The sequence below is a fragment of the Oncorhynchus clarkii genome, unplaced genomic scaffold (assembly GCF_045791955.1).
Source record: "Oncorhynchus clarkii lewisi isolate Uvic-CL-2024 unplaced genomic scaffold, UVic_Ocla_1.0 unplaced_contig_11082_pilon_pilon, whole genome shotgun sequence".
In the NCBI taxonomy this organism is placed as follows: Eukaryota; Metazoa; Chordata; class Actinopteri; order Salmoniformes; family Salmonidae; genus Oncorhynchus; species Oncorhynchus clarkii.
In genome coordinates, this window is record NW_027260899.1 from 155295 (window position 1) to 174990 (window position 19696).

The 19696-nt window shown below is 46.8% G+C and overlaps 1 protein-coding gene across 5 annotated transcripts in view; it reads left to right on the top strand.

Annotated features, from left to right (window-relative positions):
- Nucleotides 1-4194: 4194 nt before the first annotated feature.
- LOC139402151 (BAR/IMD domain-containing adapter protein 2-like) overlaps nucleotides 4195-19696 on the top strand; it is a 143648-nt gene continuing 128146 nt past the window's right edge. For all 5 annotated transcript variants that reach the window (XR_011633235.1, XM_071146236.1, XM_071146234.1 and 2 more), the window contains exon 1: nucleotides 4195-4486. Coding sequence is in view for 4 of the 5 variants with exons in the window: in XM_071146236.1 (XP_071002337.1) it covers nucleotides 4415-4486 (72 nt within the window). In the remaining variant the exon portion in view is untranslated. The remainder of the gene's footprint in view (nucleotides 4487-19696) is intronic.

The window sequence follows — 19696 nt, forward strand, 5'->3', positions numbered from 1 at the left end:
GTGCCCTCTGATAGGCTAGCTCAGTGGTAGGCAGCCCTGGTCCTGGACCAATGTGCCCTCTGATAGGCAGCCCTGGCCCTGGAGAGCCACAGGATTGTGCTTTCAACCAACCTGAAAGACTAGGTGTGTTGAATTGAGTAATTTGCTGAACTGATCAATTAGCTCATTTGGTCAGTTCAGTGATTGACTAAATTCAACGCACCTAGTCTTCCAGGTTGGTTTAAAGCACAATCCTGTGGCTCTCCAGGACCAGGGCTGCCTATCAGAGGGCACGTTGGTCCAGGAACAGGGTTGGCTAGCCTATCAGAGGGCTCATTGGTCCAGGAACAGGGCTGCCTACCCCTGAGCTAGCCTATCAGAGGGCACATTGGTCCATGAACAGGGCTGCCTACCCCTGGGCTAGCCTATCAGAGGGCACATTGGTCCATGAACAGGGCTGCCTACCCCTGAGCTAGCCTATCAGAGGGCACATTGGTCCAGGAACAGGGCTGCCTACCCCTGGGCTAGCCTATCAGAGGGCACATTGGTCCATGAACAGGGCTGCCTACCCCTGAGCTAGCCTATCAGAGGGCACATTGGTCCAGGAACAGGGCTGCCTACCCCTGAGCTAGCCTATCAGAGGGCACATTGGTCCAGGAACAGGGCTGCCTACCCCTGAGCTAGCCTATCAGAGGGCACATTGGTCCAGGAACAGGGCTGCCTACCCCTGAGCTAGCCTATCAGAGGGCACATTGGTCCAGAAACAGGGTTGCCTACACCTGAGCTAGCCTATCAGAGGGCACATTGGTCCAGGAACAGGGCAGCCTACCCCTGAGCTAGCCTATCAGAGGGCACATTGGTCCGGGAACAGGGTTGCCTACCCCTGGGCTAGCCTATCAGAGGGCACATTGGCCCAGGAACAGGGTTGCCTACCCCTGAGCTAGCCTATCAGAGGGCAAGTTGTAGCTATTACCATATTGTTCCACTCTAGGGGTCAATGTGGGATTGGGCTGTGATGTGTGTGAGACGTTTTATCCAGGTGAGAGAGAGCCACTGCATTGTTTACAGCCAGAACTACACTAAACAGAATACTTGGAATGAACAATGAGCTAACACCAATTACCCACTCTGAACAACATCACCCACGGACGGTGCTATGGAAAACAATTCGTTTGCCCCCATGGGTTTCCTACCTTACATAATGCTATTGTATACAGCCCTCAAACTTAGCTCAGGACCTTGAAGCCAGTTCCACTGCATTATTTACACTGCATTAGACCTTTACATTGTTCCCCTCTAATCAGGGACTGACTTCGACCTGGGACACCAAGTGGGTACAATTTAATGATCAGGTGGAACAGAACCAGTTGTCTTGACCTCATAGGGTAAGAGTTGTATACCCCTGGTATAGGGTACAACGTTTTCTATCCAAATATGTTTATGCAGATGGTTGTATATCGTTATTGTAGCGCATGTTTATATGACCAGAGGATAAGGTATTGTTGCTGTATTTAAAGAGGATACAATATGTTGGACCTGTCACAGTCAAACATTGGAACATGAAGCTATGACGTCATTGTGTGGGTTAGTAGAACTGTTCCCACAACAGTCCACTTACTGGCCTAGTCATGGTGAGGACAGGAGTATTGGCACTGGCATCTCTCGCCCACTCTCTGACTGACTACCTGTCTCCCTCTCTGAGCAGTATACCACAGCTCTGTCTACCTGTCTCCCTCTCTGAGCAGTATACCACAGCTCTCTGTCACAGCAGTATACCACAGCTCTGTCTACCTGTCTCCCTCTCTGAGCAGTATACCACAGCTCTGTCTACTTGTCTCCCTCTCTGAGCAGTATGCCACAGCTCTCTGCCTGTCTGTCTCCCTCTCTGAGCAGTATACCACAGCTCTCTGCCTGTCTGTCTCTCTCTCTCTGAGCAGTATACCACAGATCTCTGCCTGTCTGTCTCTCTCTCTGAGCAGTATACCACAGCTCTCTGCCTACCTGTCTCCTTCTCTGAGCAGTATACCACAGATCTCTGTCTACCCGTCTCCCTCTCTGAGCAGTATACCACAGCTCTCTGCCTACCTGTCTCCCTCTCTGAGCAGTATACCACAGCTCTCTGCCTACCTGTCTCCCTCTCTGAGCAGTATACCACAGCTCTCTGCCTGGCTGGCTGGAGCCCAAGTCAGATGTGGACTGGATTCCACCCACAAGGCTTCGGCCCACACCGCTGCTGCCCTGAAGCCAGAACTACAGACCTCCTACTGCTGGTGACGAGCTGATCAGGAACAGGAAGTCTGGTTTCCTGAAGCCAGAACTACAGACCTCCTACTGCTGGTGACTAGCTGATCAGGAACAGGAAGTCTGGTTCACATGCCTGTGAAAGGTAGTCTTCTAATGTTGTGGACATCTTCCTTCCTAAACTACGCTGGCTCCTTGTATAATGGATCATCTCTCTATGTAAAAACCATTGTAGCCATAACGGTGGGTGTGTTCCACACAGCGGTATCCTCCACTTGTCACATTATGACACATCCAGGACACTTACTGAAAACATTTCCTGGTGTTATTTTCCAGCAGTAACTGACCGTATTAATTATACTTCCCCTGTGAGAAAAGGGCTTGTGTCCTTCACCAGGCCTTTGTTCAGTTTCGTACAGTCTGAATTGGTGTTACATGACTTATGACTTGTAGGTTTGGTATGTGAGGCTATTGATTTTGTTTAGTAACAAATATTTCCATGATGATAGTGATTTAAAAAATAGTAATCGTCATTCTTTGTTTTATTTATTTTTTGTGATGTTTAATTTCACTATATCACCTGAAGTGTAGATGCAGTCACCTGAAGTGTAGATGCAGTAACCTGAAGTGTAGATGCAGTCACCTGAAGTGTAGATGCAGTCACCTGAAGTGTAGATGCAGTCACCTGAAGTGTAGATGCAGTCATAGATGCAGTCACCTGAAGTGTAGATGCAGTCACCTGAAGTGTAGATGCAGTCACCTGAAGTGTAGATGCAGTCATAGATGCAGTCACCTGAAGTGTAGATGCAGTCACCTGAAGTGTAGATGCAGTCATACAGTGCCTGTAGAAAGTCTACAGCCCCCTTGGATTTATTCACATTTTAATGTGTTACAAAGTGGGATTAAAAATTCTACTTTTTTGTTTTATGTCAGCAAGCTACACAAAACACACACAATGTTAAAGATGAATGAAAAATAAAACATCTTGATTAGATCAAATTAATAATTAAACGCCATCTACACACAATACAACATAAAGTGAAAACATGTTTGTAGAACATTTAGTAGATGTATTGAAAATGAAATACAGAAATATCTAATTTACATAAATATTCACACTGCTGAGTCAATACTTTGTAGAAGCACCATTGGCAGCGATTACAGCTGTGAGGCTTTCTGGGTAAGTCTCATTAAAGCTCTCCACACCTGAATTGTGCAACATTTGCCCATTCTTTTTTTTCAACGTGTTAAGTCATTCCATAGATTTTCAAGCAGATTGTAACTTGGCCAATCAGGAACATTCACTGTCTTCTTGGTAAAATATTCCGCTGTAGATTTGGCCTTGTGTTGTAGGTTATTGTCCTGCTGAAAGGTGAATTCCTCTCCCAGTGACTGGTGTAAAGCAGACTGAACCACGTTTTCCTCTAGGATTTTGCCTACACTTAGCGCCATCCCATTTCTTTTCATCCTGAAAAATTGACCAGTATTTGCCGATGTCAAGCATACCCATAACACGATTCAGCCACTACCGTGCTTGAAAATAAGGAGGCAGTTACTCAGTGACGTGTGATTTTCCTCAAACATAAGGCTTTGCATTCAGGCCAAAAGGTGTCTGTCTTTGCCGTGTTTGGACTTTCTATAAGCACTGTATATATTTATAAAATATTAAGCTTTATAGAACTATAATAAATCCTTGCCACCATGCTTCTGCAACGCTTGCTGTTTGGGGTTTTAGGCTGGGTTTCTGTGTAAGCACTTTATAAATAAATTTGGCGTTATAAATAAATTTGGCGTTATAAATAAATTTGGCGTTATAAATAAATTTGGCGTTATAAATAAATTTGATTTGAAATCAATGTCAGAAATTCAAATGAATAATGCAAGTAGTTTAACATATTTGGGCAGAGAGAGAAGGGGAGAGGCGGTGTTTCAGAGAAGGCGGGTGGTGCTCTTGTAATTGGAAAAGCTCCGCGATGTGACAAGACGCTTTGGCGAACACCGCAGAGATTGATTGCGTGAGAGGGATTTGAGTGGGTGCAACCGACCAAAGAGAATCTTCCGGTTACTGTCTTTCTTTCAGGCACACGTACCTTCGCGGTAAATCGCATCACATCGTCTCTTCGTTTAGGCTACTCTCTCTACCCATTCGGCGTATTTCACTCGGATAACTTCTCTCTAAAGGAAAATACTGTTTATGGTTTTGACCGAAGATTTCAAGATGTCTCGCACCGACGAGGTTCACCGCATAACGGAGAATGTCTACAAGGTAAGCTTCTACAACTATAAAAAGTTTGATACCACAGGTTATTGACAGACTATATAGGCCTACTCATAATATAAGTTATGTAAATATTTTGGAATGTGTTTTTATTAGTGATTTTAATAGCGTTTTTGCCCTCCCCCATTCGGTGCGCATCTTGAACTGCGATTAGAATCTCTTCTCTCGAAGAGAATTCCCGAGGGAGCGTTCGATGCTCTTTACTGAAGGTCTTCCCTGTTCAATTATATTGGCCTACTTTTCTGAATAAATGTACTTTTCAACATTACGACCTACTTCCCGAATGACATTCTGTGCGTTATCATACGTATTTTACAGTCAATAGCGACGCGTAGCTTTCATTTTGTTGCCGTCCGTGGGGCATCAGGTAGGACTACATTTCTACAGTAAAATCAGCGCTCCTCGGCGCAGCCGCACAATGTAGGCTACACACCACTGTTCAGACATGTCATACTGCGCTATGCTTCTGCCATAATAACTAGATCATGTTTGTAATACGTTCAGGCTCAGTATTATGTTGTGAGAGATAGTGAACATGTAATGGACAGGCTACATATGACACACACCGTGGCACAGTCACATTTAATCAATAGATTCATTACACATTAACTTATTTCAATGTATTTCATGTTGGCACCCTACTGTGTCCACTAGAACAGGGTGTGTGAGAGAGAAAGAGGGAGACATTCCTACACATTTGTGTTTGGTTGACAGGGCAGGAAGGAGGAGGAGGTAGAGGTAGGGCAGCTAGCAGGCTGTGTTGTAACAGGTACTTCAAACATTTGCCCTGGGGATTTCAACATCACAAAACCTGTTCAGCAAAAATAAGCCTCTGTGTTAGTTTCATATTGGGACGAGCTTCTTTCCAGGCGTTCATATTCCATTGATGACCTAAGAGAACAGCCTCCCAACTGATCCACTAGGACCGCTAGATCTGTGTATTACTAGCTAGTTCAGGGTTTCTCAGTCGGTGCTGGGGATTTTTATTTATTTATCTGTTATTTATAGAACTATATTAAATTCTAGCCACCGTGCTTCCACATCTGCATTACTTGCTGTGTGGGGGTTTAAGCTGGGTTTCTGTATCAGCACGTTGTGGCATCTGCTGATGTAAAAATGGCTTTATAAATACATTTTGATTTGAAATCAAAGTCAGAAATTCAAATGAATAATGTAACTAGTTTAACATATTTGGGCAGAGAGAGAAGGGGGGCAGAGGGAGAAGGGGGGCTAGAGGAGGGGGGAGAGCGAGAGAGAGAGAGAGAGAGAGGCTGAGAGAGAGAGAGGCTGAGAGAGAGAGAGGCTGAGAGAGAGAGAGGCTGAGAGAGAGAGAGGGGGAGAGAGAGAGGGGGAGAAAGGGGGGAGAGCGAGGGGGAGAGAGGGGAGGAGAGAGAAAGGGGGGGAGAGCGAGAGAGAGAGAGAAAGGGGGGGAGAGCGAGCGAGAGAAAGGGGGAGAGCGAGCGAGAGAGAAAGGGGGGAGAGCGAGAGAGAGAGAAAGGGGGGGAGAGCGAGAGAGAGAGAAAGGGGGGAGAGAGAGAGAGAGAGAAAGGGGGGGAGAGCGAGAGAGAGAGAAAGGGGGGGAGAGCGAGAGAGAGAGAAAGGGGGGGAGAGCGAGAGAGAGAGAAAGGGGGGGAGAGCGAGAGAGAGAGAAAGGGGGGGAGAGCGAGAGAGAGAGAAAGGGGGGGAGAGCGAGAGAGAGAGAGAAAGGGGGGGAGAGCGAGAGAGAGAGAAAGGGGGGGAGAGAGAGAGAGAGGAAAGAGAGAGAGAGAGAAAGGGGGAGAGAGAGAGGAAAGGGTGGGAGAGCGAGAGAGAGAGAAAGGGGGGAGAGCGAGAGGGAGAGAGAGAAGGGAGGGAGAGAGAGAGCGAGAGAAAGGGGGGGAGAGCGAGAGAAGGGGAGAGGTGTTTCAGAGAAGGCGGGTGTCCTGGGCCCCCCTGGGTGTATGTTTATTTCCCCCCCCCCCAGCACTACACAGCTGATTCAAATAACCAACTCTTCATCAAGCTTTGAATCTTTGAATCAGCTGTGTAGTGCTGGGGGGGGGAAACAAAATGTTCACTGGGGTCAGGACCACCTTTAGGAAACCCTCAACTAGTTGACACCTGACGGCTGAGATTTCAGATGGGACAGAACCTTCCTTTTACACTGCCTAGAGCCCTAGGCCTATAGGAAACGAACTGGCTTACAGAATATGGAAGGGCCTTGGGGTTTGGACCTGGAACAAGGTATTTTGTTGTAGTGGGGCGTCTGCACATATAAGCCTACAGAAATACCTGGACTAAAACACTCAGTTCAGTTGTAACCATTTGAAAGTATGCTAAGGGTCTCAACTACCACATGTTGGCTGGCCATAGGGCTCAAGTTGACTTCCTTGCGCTTGGCAACAGGGCTTGAACCTTTTTAATGAAACGCTATGGGAAACACCTGGTGCATAGTTGTTGTGGAATGCTAACAAAACTCTCTGGTTATGAGGATACTAACAACTTCCTGTTACACATGGAATCACATCACTATGATTCTACACACACACAGCCTCCATGTTCTCCTCTCAGCTTTTCAAGGTGGAGAGACCATGGCGATGTTAGTAGGGCCCACCGTAGAAAAAGGTTTGGCAAAAGAAACCAAATCTTTGTTCTTTTTTGGTTATTGTTCAGTTTCTACCATCTATGTTTCAAAATCCTTCAAACCGTTTTCTCCCTACTGAACACCACCCAAGCCCCAACATCCAACTAACCACCCATTTGCCCTGTTCACTGCAGTGCACCGACTTCCACACACCCCCCCTCTTCTCTCAGCCTTCACCAGGCACAGTTCTACACTGAAAGAAGGACATGTAGGATCTCAGAATAGGGCTGAGGGGAGCTGAGGTCTCTCTTGCTCTTCTTTTGGGAATCTGTCAGACGTCAGAAAGGAGGCCAGATGACGAGAGGCTGGGAGGGAGATGCTTCTTTAAGAGACCCTGAAGGAGGGAGGGAGGGAGGCGGGGAAGTGTTTGTTCTCTGGATGGATACACACCTGATACTGTTTGAGTCTCTATATGCACTTGATGAATCATTAGTCCTCCAGTGTTGATAATGATGCCTCCTGGCCCTGTGTAGTAGTACTGGCCAAGTGTAGTAGTAGTACTGGCCAAGTGTAGTAGTAGTACTGGCCCTGTGTAGTAGTAGTGGCCCTGTGTAGTAGTACTGGCCAAGTGTAGTAGTAGTAGTACTGGCCCTGTGTAGTAGTAGTAGTAGTAGTGGCCCTGTGTAGTAGTAGTAGTAGTACTGGCCCTGTGTAGTAGTAGTACTGGCCCTGTGTAGTAGTAGTACTGGCCCTGTGTAGTAGTAGTAGTAGTACTGGCCCTGTGTAGTAGTAGTAGTAGTACTGGCCCTGTGTAGTAGTAGTAGTAGTACTGGCCCTGTGTAGTAGTAGTAGTGGCCCTGTGTAGTAGTAGTAGTGGCCCTGTGTAGTAGTAGTAGTAGTAGTGGCCCTGTGTTGTAGTAGTAGTACTGGCCCTGTGTTGTAGTAGTAGTACTGGCCCTGTGTTGTAGTAGTAGTACTGGCCCTGTGTTGTAGTAGTAGTACCGGCCCTGTGTTGTTTTAGTATTAGTAGTAGTACTGGCCCTGTGTAGTAGTAGTAGTAGTACTGGCCCTGTGTTGTAGTAGTAGTAGTAGTAGTAGTAGTAGTACTGGCCCTGTGTTGTAGTAGTAGTACTGGCCTTGTGTTGTAGTAGTACTAGCCCTGTGTTGTTGTTGTTGTAGTAGTAGTAGTAGTACTGGCCTTGTGTTGTAGTAGTACTGGCCCTGTGTTGTATTAGTAGTACTGGCCCTGTGTTGTATTAGTAGTACTGGCCCTGTGTTGTTGTAGTAGTACTGGCCCTGTGTTGTAGTAGTAGTACTGGCCCTGTGTTGTAGTAGTAGTACTGGCCCTGTGTTGTAGTACTGGCCCTGTGTTGTAGTAGTAGTACTGGCCCTGTGTTGTTGTAGTAGTACTGGCCCTGTGTTGTAGTAGTAGCCCTGTGTAGTAGAACTGGCCCTGTGTAGTAGTACTGTCCCTGTGTAGTAGTAGTAGTAGTAGTAGTAGTTGTACTGGCCCTGTGTTGTAGTAGTAATAGTAGTACTGGCCCTGTGTTGTTGTAGTACTGGCCCTGTGTTGTAGTAGTAGTACTGGCCCTGTGTTGTAGTAGTAGTACTGGCCCAGTGTTGTAGTAGTAGTAGTAGTACTGGCCCAGTGTTGTAGTAGTAGTAGTACTGGCCCTGTGTTGTAGTAGTAGTACTGGCCCTGTGTAGTAGTAGTAGTAGTACTGGCCCTGTGTAGTAGTACTGGCCCTGTGTAGTAGTAGTAGTAGTAGTAGTACTGGCCCTGTGTAGTACAAAGCTCTCCCTCGCCCTCCATTTGGCAAATCTGACCATAATTCTATCCTCCTGTTTACAAGCAAAAACTAAAGCAGGAAGTACCAGTGACTCGCTCAATACGGAAGTGGTCAGATGACGAGGATGCTACACTACAGGACTGTTTAGCTACCACAGACTGGAATATGTTCCGGGATTCATCCAATGGCATTGAGGAATACACCACCTCAGTCAAGTGCATTGATGACGTTGTCCCCACAGTGACTGAACATACATATCCCAACCACAAACCCTGGATTACAGGAAACATCCGCATCAAGCTAAAGGCTAGAGCTGCTGCTTTCAAGGAGCGGGAGACTAATCCGGACGCCTATAAGAAATCCTGCTATGCCCTCAGACGAACCGTCAAACAAGCAAAGCATCAAAACAGGATTAAGATTGAATCCTACTACACCGGCTCTGATGCTCGTCGGATGTGGCAGGGCTTGAAAACTATTACGGACTACAAAGGGAAACCCAGACGCGAGCTGCCCAGTGATGTGAGCCTACCAGACGAGCTAAATGCATTTTATGCTCGCTTCGAGGCAAGCAACACTGAATCATGCACGAGAGCACCAGCTGTTTTGAATGACTGTGTGATAACGTTCTCGGCAGCCGATGTGAACAAAACCTTTAAACAGGTCAACATTTACAAAACCGCGGGGCCAGACGGATTACCAGGACGTGTACTCAAAGAATGCGCGGACCAACTGTCGAGTGTCTTCACTGACATTTTCAACCTCTCCCTGACCGAGTCTGTAATACCTACATGTTTTAAGCAGACCACCATAGTCCCTGTGCCCAAGGAAGCAAAGGTAACTTGCCTAAATGATTACCGCCCCGTGGCACTCACATCGGTAGCCATGAAGTGCTTTGAAAGGCTGGTCATGTCTCACATCAACAGCATCCTCCCGGACACCCTAGACCCACTCCAATTCACATACCGCCCCAACAGATCCACAGATGACGCAATCTCTATTGCACTCCACACGGCCCTTTCTCACCTGGACAAAAGCAACACCTATGTGAGAATGCTATTCATTGACTACAGTTCAGCGTTCAACACCATAGTGCCCTCAAAGCTCATCAATAAGCTGAGGACCCTGGGACTAAACACCTCCCTCAGCAACTGGATCCAGGACTTCCTGACAGGCTGCCATCAGGTGGTAAGAGTAGGCAACAACACATCTGCCATGCTGATCCTTAACACTGGGGCCCCTCAGGGGTGTGTACTTAGTCCCCTCCTGTATTCCCTGTTCACCCATGACTGCGTGGCAAAACACGACTCCAACACCATCATTAAGTTTGCTGACGACACAAGTGGGTAGGCCTCATCACCAACAATGATGAGACAGCCTATAGGGAGGAGGTCAGAGAACTGGCAGTGTCGTGCCAGGACAACAACCTCTCCCTCAATGTGAGCAAGACAACGGAGCTGTTGGTGGACTAGAGGAAAAGGTGGGCCGAACAGGCCCCCATTAACATTGACATGGCTGTAGTGGAGCGGGTCGAGAGTTTCAAGTTCCTTAGTGTCCACATCACCAACAAACTATCATGGTCTAAACATACCAAGACAGTTGTGAAGAGGGCACGACAAAACCTTTTCCCCCTCAGGAGACCGAAAAGATTTGGCATGGGTCCTCAGATCCTCAAAAGGTTCTTCAGCTGCACCATCGAGAGCATCCTGACCGGTTGTATCACCGCCTGGTATGGCAACTGCCGGGCATCTGACCGCAAGGCACTACAGAGGGTAGTGTGAACGGCCCAGTACATCACTGGGGCCAAGCTTCCTGCCATCCAGGACCTATATAATAGGTGGTGTCAGAGGAAAGCCCATAAAATTGTCAGACTCCAGTCACTCAAGTCATAGACTGTTTTCTCTGCTACCGCACGGCAAGCAGTACCGGAGCGCCAAGTCTAGGACCAAAAGGATCCTCAACAGCTTCTACCCCCAAACCATTAGACTGCTGAACAATTCATAAAAAATCACCACTGGACAATTTACACTTGTACACTGCTGCTACTCGCTGTTTGTTTGTTACCTATGCAGCGTCACTTCGCCCCCACCTACATATACAGATGACCTCAACTAGCCTGTACCCCTGCACACTGACTCTGTACCGGTGCCCCCTGTATATAACCTCCACACTGACTCTGTACCGGTGCCCCCTGTATATAACCTCCACACTGACTCTGTACCGGTGCCCCCTGTATATAACCTCCACACTGACTCTGTGTTAGTACACTTGGGTGCCCCCTGTATATAACCTCCACACTGACTCAGTAGGTCTATACTGTTGGTTAAGGGGTGCCCCCTTTTATATAGCCTTGTTATTTTTATTCTTACTGTGTTAGTTTTTATTATTACTTTTTATTCTAGCCCACTTGGTAAATATATTCTTCTTCTTGAACTGCACTGTTGGTTAAGGGCTTGTAAGTAAGGAATTCACGGTAAGGTCTACACTGTTGGTTAAGGGCTTGTAAGTAAACATTTCACGGTAAGGTCTACACTGTTGGTTAAGGGCTAGTCAGTCAGCATTTCACGGTAAGGTCTACACTGTTGGTTAAGGGCTTGTAAGTAAACATTTCACGGTAAGGTCTACACGGTTGGTTAAGGGCTTGTAAGTAAACATTTCACGGTAATGTCTACACTGTTGGTTAAGGGCTTGTCAGTCAGCATTTCACGGTAAGGTCTACACTGTTGGTTAAGGGCTTGTCAGTCAGCATTTCACGGTAAGGTCTACACTGTTGGTTAAAGGCTTGTAAGTAAACATTTCACGGTAAGGTCTACACTTGTATTCGGCGCATGTGACAAATAAAGTTTGATTTGGTTGGCTCTGCTATGCCTAACTGTGGTGGTGTCACCGGACTGGCCGTGTTCGTGTCACCGACTGGCCGTGTCACCTGACTTGATGACTGGCCGTGGCCAGTTTCCTGTCTCCTACTAGTCTGGGGTTTCCCCAAGCCTCATTGGTTGTTAGCAGGACTGGGGATTGATTGTGACATGGTTTAGGAGACATTTGAATCCTGCTGGGTCATTTCACTACAGAATGCATTAGTGCGGTCTTGTGCACGCGTGCCTAAGCAGCCGGCGGCTGCACCGGGTGGAGGAGATGCCAACACGCTGTTGTGACTCACATGACACCACTGTGTGTGTCAGAGTACAGGGCAGGGTTTGTAAGCACAGCAGTGTGTGTGTGTGTTGAATCTCATTGTGGCACTGTTTGTTCAGTAAAGGGGCACTCCTTGGTTTGAGTCCCTACATGAGTACAGGGCAGGGTTTGTAAGCACAGCTGTGGGGGTGTTGGAATCTCACGCTCTTCCTCAGGGATGTGGCCCACGGACCCCCTTTTATAGTGGATTCATCTCCCAAAACATAATACAGTGGGGCAAAAAAGTATTTAGTCAGCCACCAATTGTGCAAGTTCTCCCACTTAAAAAGATGAGAGGCCTGTAATTTTCATCATAGGTACACTTTAACTATGACAGACAAAATGAGGGGAAAAAATCCAGAAAAGCACATTGTAGGATTTTTTTATGAATTTATTTGCAAATTATGGTGGAAAATAAGTATTTGGTCAATAACAAAAGTTTATCTCAATACTTTGTTATATACCCTTTGTTGGCAATGACAAAGGTCAAACGTTTTCTGTAAGTCTTCACAAGGTTTTCACACACTGTTTCTGGTATTTTGGCCCATTCCTCCATGCAGATCTCCTCTAGAGCAGTGATGTTTTGGGGCTGTTGCTGGGCAACACGGACTTTCAACTCCCTCCAAAGATTTTCTATGGGGTGGAGATCTGGAGACTGGCTAGGCCACTCCAGGACCTTGAAATGCTTCTTACGAAGCCACTCCTTCGTTGCCCGGGCGGTGTGTTCGGGATCATTGTCTGAAAGACCCAGCCACGTTTCATCTTCAACGCCCTTTCTGATGGACAAGGTTTTCACTCAATATCTCACGATACATGGCCCCATTCATTATTTCCTTTACACCGACTGGCCGTGGCGGTGTCACCAGACTGGTCCCCCCGTGTGGTTCTGGGATTTTTGCTCACCGTTCTTGTGATCATTTTGACCCCACGGGGTGAGATCTTGCGTGGAGCCCCAGATCAAGGGAGATTATCAGTGGTCTTGTATGTCTTCCACTTCCTAATAATTGCTCCCACAGTTGATTTCTTCAAACCAAGCTGCTTACCTATTGCAGATTCAGTCTTGCCCAGCCTGGTGCAGGTCTACAATTTTGTTTCTGGTGTCCTTTGACAGCTCGTTGGTCTTGGCCATAGTGGAGTTTGGAGTGTGACTGTTTGAGGTTGTGGACAGGTGTCTTTTATACTGATAACAAGTTCAAACGGGTGCCATTAATACAGGTAACGAGTGGAGGACAGAGAAGCCTCTTAAAGAAGAAGTTACAGGTCTGTGACAGCCAGAAATCTTGCTTGTTTGTAGGTGACCAAATACTTATTTTCCACCATAATTTGCAAATAAATTCATAAAAAATCCTACAATGTGATTTTCTGGATTTATTTTTCTTCTCATTTTGTCTGTCATAGTTGAAGTGTACCTACGATTAAAATTACAGGCCTCTCTTCTCTTTTTAAGTGGGAGAACTTGCACAATTGGTGGCTGACAAAATACTTTGTTGCCCCACTGTAAAACAAACTTTTATTTGTATTTACTCAGTCGGTTTCTCAACTTACTGTTGAGAGGTCAAAAGGGAGGTCAAAATAAAATGCTTATGTCACGAACAGTCCCTCAATGAGCCATGTCAGGTAACAAGTTTTGGATTGGTAAGTTAGTATAGCCAGCTTTCTAAAATTGTAGTAATTATGATCAAATAATCGACCGGGGAGCCCCCATAGATTTTTGTTAGTTACTCTCACTCAGATATCATAATAAAAACTAAACATGTTCTCTCTGCCCTCAGGGCAACATGTGTAGAATAGCATTATAAAGCTAAACATGTTCTCTCTGCCCTCAGGGCAACATGTGTAGAATAGCATTATAAAACTAAGCATATTCTCTCTGCCCCCAGGGCAAAATGTGTAGAATAGCATTATAAAGCTAAACATCTTCTCTCTGCCCCAGGGCAAAATGTGTAGAATAGCATTATAAAGCTAAACATCTTCTCTCTGCCCCCAGGGCAAAGTGTGTTGAATTTAAATGAACTTAAAACACCTCTCTCTACTGTCAAGGGGGGGCTAAAATGTTATGTTCGCGGGGGGACCGTTTAGCTCCGGTCCCCTGGCTCTGACTGCATGTGTGGGTATGGATGTGAGTACTCAGACCCGCGAGCCACTGTGGCCCCTCATGATGAGTTCAGAGTTTGTGGCCCCCACTCCCATCAGTGACCATCCCTCTACTACCTGAAGGAGAGACAGGCAGGCCTCTGAACCCTACAGTGACTCAGTATGGTGACTCACCCTCCCTCTACTTTGTTTGCCTTAGTGGGAGATAGACAGTTACACACACAGAGAGAGAGAGGGCTTGAACAGCTCTAAACATGGAGCTCCAGAACCCGGTCATCCTGACACCCACAGGCTTAGTAAGGCTTTCTGAGATCAGGGCGTCTCCAGACTGACACTCTTAGCCTAGGTTTGGTGAGTGTGTGTGCATATAGCCTAGGTTTGGTGAGTGTGTGTGCATATAGCCTAGGTTTGGTGAGTGTGTGTGTGCATATAGCCTAGGTTTGGTGAGTGTGTGTGTGCATATAGCCTAGGTTTGGTGAGTGTGTGTGCATATAGCCTAGGTTTGGTGAGTGTGTGTGCATATAGCCTAGGTTTGGTGAGTGTGTGTGTGCATGTTTGCATACGTCTGATCTCCACCAGGCCAGCTTGTAATCTCATGGGGCGGGGCTGGGGGCGGGGATGTGTGTGTGTGGGTGTGTGATATTACTAGGCAACTTGGTTGTTAGGACCAAGGAGGGCAGACAATGGGGAAAGTCAACACACACAACACTGTGGCAGGGGGATGGGAGGGGAAAAGAGGGGCTGGTCTCAAACCCTCAGGCCCAATTCAGAGTTCACAGGCCATATGTATCAGTGTCTGAGTAGGACTGCTGATTTAGGATCAGTTTAGCCTTTTAGAAGACGATGAAGAACAACACATGGACGGGGTGGGGGCATGATCCTAGATCTGTAGCAAGCTTTGTGGCTTGGGTCTGGGGGGGGGGGGGGGTAGACAGAGGGCTGACCTCATAGGCCTGAGGTAGGAGCTGATCCTTAACCACAGACTGTCTGATTAACATCCCACGAATCCTCATTTTAACAGTTAGGGGGATGTCACATCTGGACTGATCTTGGCTGCCAAATAAGAGGGGGGGGGGGGGCAGATGGTGAGGGAAGGAGACTAAGGGAGGAGGTGTTGGGAGGTGATAAGGAAACAGGAGACAAGGTGAGGAGGTGTTGGGAGAGGTGGGGAGAGAATAGAAGGGGAGGAGTCTAGGAGAGGTGGGAAGAGAATAGAAGGGGAGTAGTCTAGGAGAGGTGGGGAGAGAATAGAAGGGGAGGAGTCTAGGAGAGGTGGGGAGAGAATAGAAGGGGAGGAGTCTAGGAGAGGTGGGGAGAGAATAGAAGGGGAGGAGTCTAGGAGAGGTGGGAAGAGAATAGAAGGGGAGGAGTCTAGGAGAGGTGGGAAGAGAATAGAAGGGGAGGAGTCTAGGAGAGGTGGGAAGAGAATAGAAGGGGAGGAGTCTAGGAGAGGTGGGAAGAGAATAGAAGGGGAGGAGTCTAGGAGAGGTGGGAAGAGAATAGAAGGGGAGGAGTCTAGGAGAGGTGGGAAGAGAATAGAAGGGGAGTAGTTGAAGAGAGGTTGAAACCCCCTGTCTGCCATGCTCTGGCTCCAGAATGTGTCAACTAGGACAGTTTCCATCTGAGCCACGTAAACATCTCTATATATGTCTCTGTGTGGTTTACAGGGATTGTGTAACAGTGGTTGTGTTCCTAACCAACCGACCGCACCCTGCCAGCCTGGCCAGTAGAGAGGAGAGAAGGGTGTGTCCCATCGTTACCTGCCCTCAGGTGTTCCCTCCTTCCATTCCCTTCCCAGCACCCCTCCCAAACTGTCAACACTACCACACTGCCAGTGGCAAGGAACACTCAGACCCAATTATACCCGACTAACTTAATGGTAGGGTATAGTGACCGGTTAAATATGAGTTAACCAAGGGAAGAATGGAAGTGTGTGTGTGTGTGTGTGTGTTGGGGGGGGGGGGGGGGGGCAGAGCACATGCTAAGCTGTCCTGAATAACTGGGCCTGCTGGGATCATACGTGGCCCCATTATTATAGGACGACTTGGGAGAATGATGATCTGCAACAGACAGTAGTAACTAAACAGCCAGACTGGCCTGGTACTGGGCCTTTCTACACGTTATCAAACGTCCAGAGTCAAACCACAACTGATGCAAATCAAATGAAACATACAAATAACATGGCGTTCATCAAAAGACATGTTCATTACAGCCTGGAGGAGACTAGAATGTTGTTCTCACTGGAAAACAACAAGGCAACCATTCATTACATTACCCATAGAATAGTCTAGGATAACTGTTGTAGGCTAGGTAGGATAACTGTTGTAGAATAGTCTAGGTAGGATAACTGTTGTAGAATAGTCTAGGTAGGATAACTGTTGTAGGCTAGTCTAGGATAACTGTTGTAGGCTAGTCTAGGATAACTGTTGTAGGCTAGTCTAGGATAACTGTTGTAGGCTAGTCTAGGATAACTGTTGTAGGCTAGTCTAGGATAACTGTTGTAGGCTAGTCTAGGATAACTGTTGTAGGCTAGTCTAGGATAATTGTTGTAGGCTAGTCTAGGATAACTGTTGTAGGATAGGTAGGATAACTGTTGTAGGATAGGCTAGGTAGGATAACTGTTGTAGTCTAGGATAACTGTTGTAGGCTAGGTAGGATAACTGTGTTGTAGGCTAGGTAGGATAACTGTGTTGTAGGCTAGTCTAGGATAACTGTTGTAGGCTAGTCTAGGATAACTGTTGTAGGCTAGTCTAGGATAACTGTTGTAGGCTAGTCTAGGATAACTGTTGTAGGCTAGGTAGGATAACTGTGTTGTAGGCTAGGTAGGATAACTGTGTTGTAGGCTAGGCTAGGTAGGATAACTGCGTTGTAGGCTAGGCTAGGTAGGATAACTGTTTTGTAGGCTAGGTAGGATAACTGTGTTGTAGGCTAGGCTAGGTATGATAACTGTGTTGTAGGCTAGGATAACTGTGTTGTAGGCTAGGCTAGGTAGGATAACTGTTGTAGGCTAGGCTAGGTAGGATAACTGTGTCGTAGGATAGGTAGGATAACTGTGTTGTAGGCTAGGTAGGATAACTGTGTTGTAGGCTAGGTAGGATAACTGTTGTAGGCTAGGTAGGATAACTGTGTTGTAGGCTAGGTAGGATAACTGTGTTGTAGGCTAGGTAGGATATCTGTGTTGTAGTCTAGGAAGGATAACTGTTGTAGGCTAGTCTAGTTAGGATGACTGTGTTGTAGGATGACTGTGTTGTAAGCTAGTCTAGGAAGGATCATTGTGTTGTAGTCTAGGTAGGATCATTGTGTCGTAGTCTAGGTAGAATAACTGTTGTAGAGTAGTCTAGGTAGGATCATTGTGTTTTAGTCTAGGGAGGATAATTGTGTTGTAGTCTAGGTAGGATCATTGTGTTGTAGTCCATGGAGGATCATTGTGTTGTAGTCTAGGTAGAATAACTGTTGTAGAGTAGTCTAGGTAGGATCATTGTGTTTTAGTCTAGGGAGGATAATTGTGTTGTAGTCTAGGGAGGATAATTGTGTTGTAGTCTAGGTAGGATCATTGTGTTGTAGTCCATGGAGGATCATTGTGTTGTAGACTAGGGAGGATAATTGTGTTGTAGTTGTAGTCTAGGGAGGATCATTGTGTTGTAGTCCATGGAGGATCATTGTGTTGTAGTCCATGGAGGATCATTGTGTTGTAGTCCATGGAGGATCATTGTGTTGTAGACTAGGGAGGATAATTGTGTTGTAGTTTAGGTAGGATCATTGTGTTGTAGTTTAGGTAGGATCATTGTGTTGTAGACTAGGGAGGATTATTGTGTTGTAGTCTAGGTAGGATCATTGTGTTGTAGACTAGGGAGGATCATTGTGTTGTAGACTAGGGAGGATCATTGTGTTGTAGACTAGGGAGGATCATTGTGTCGTAGACTAGGGAGGATCATTGTGTTGTAGGCTAGTCTAGGGAGGATCATTGTGTCGTAGGCTAGTCTAGGGAGGATCATTGTGTCGTAGACTAGTCCAGGGAGGATCATTGTGTCGTAGGCTAGTCTAGGGAGGACCATTGTGTCGTAGACTAGGGAGGATCATTGTGTCGGAGACTAGTCTAGGGAGGATCATTGTGTCGTAGTCTAGGGAGGATCATTGTGTCGTAGACTAGTCTAGGGAGGATCATTGTGTCGTAGTCTAGGGAGGATCATTGTGTCGTAGTCTAGGGAGGATCATTGTGTCGTAGTCTAGGGAGGATCATTGTGTCGTAGACTAGTCCAGGGAGGATCATTGTGTCGTAGACTAGTCTAGGGAGGATCATTGTGTCGTAGTCTAGGGAGGATCATTGTGTCGTAGTCTAGGGAGGATCATTGTGTCGTAGTCTAGGGAGGATCATTGTGTCGTAGTCTAGGGAGGATCATTGTGTCGTAGTCTAGGGAGGATCATTGTGTCGTAGTCTAGGGAGGATCATTGTGTCGTAGACTAGTCTAGGGAGGATCATTGTGTCGTAGTCTAGTCTAGGGAGGATCATTGTGTCGTAGTCTAGTCCAGGGAGGATCATTGTGTCGTAGTCCAGGGAGGATCATTGTGTCGTAGACTAGTCCAGGGAGGATCATTGTGTCGTAGACTAGTCCAGGGAGGATCATTGTGTCGTAGTCTAGGGAGGATCATTGTGTCGTAGACTAGTCTAGGGAGGATCATTGTGTCGTAGACTAGTCCAGGGAGGATCATTGTGTCGTAGTCTAGGGAGGATCATTGTGTCGGAGGCTAGTCTAGGGAGGATCATTGTGTCGGAGGCTAGTCTAGGGAGGATCATTATGTCGGAGACTAGTCTAGGGAGGATCATTGTGTCGTAGTCTAGGGAGGATCATTGTGTCGTAGACTAGTCTAGGGAGGATAACTGTGTCGTAGACTAGTCTAGGGAGGATCATTGTGTTGTAGTCTAGGTAGGATCATTGTGTCGTAGACTAGTCCAGGGAGGATCATTTGTGTCGTAGTCTAGGGAGGATCATTGTGTCGTAGACTAGTCTAGGGAGGATCATTGTGTCGTAGTCTAGGGAGGATCATTGTGTCGTAGACTAGTCTAGGGAGGATAACTGTGTCGTAGACTAGTCTAGGGAGGATCATTGTGTCGTAGACTAGTCCAGGGAGGATCATTGTGTCGTAGTCTAGTCTAGGGAGGATCATTGTGTCGTAGTCTAGGGAGGATCATTGTGTCGTAGTCTAGGGAGGATCATTGTGTCGTAGTCTAGGGAGGATCATTGTGTCGTAGTCTAGGGAGGATCATTGTGTCGTAGTCTAGGGAGGATCATTGTGTCGTAGACTAGTCTAGGGAGGATCATTGTGTCGTAGTCTAGTCTAGGGAGGATCATTGTGTCGTAGTCTAGTCCAGGGAGGATCATTGTGTCGTAGTCCAGGGAGGATCATTGTGTCGTAGACTAGTCTAGGGAGGATCATTGTGTCGTAGACTAGTCTAGGGAGGATCATTGTGTCGTAGACTAGTCCAGGGAGGATCATTGTGTCGTAGTCTAGTCTAGGGAGGATCATTGTGTCGTAGACTAGTCCAGGGAGGATCATTGTGTCGTAGTCTAGGGAGGATCA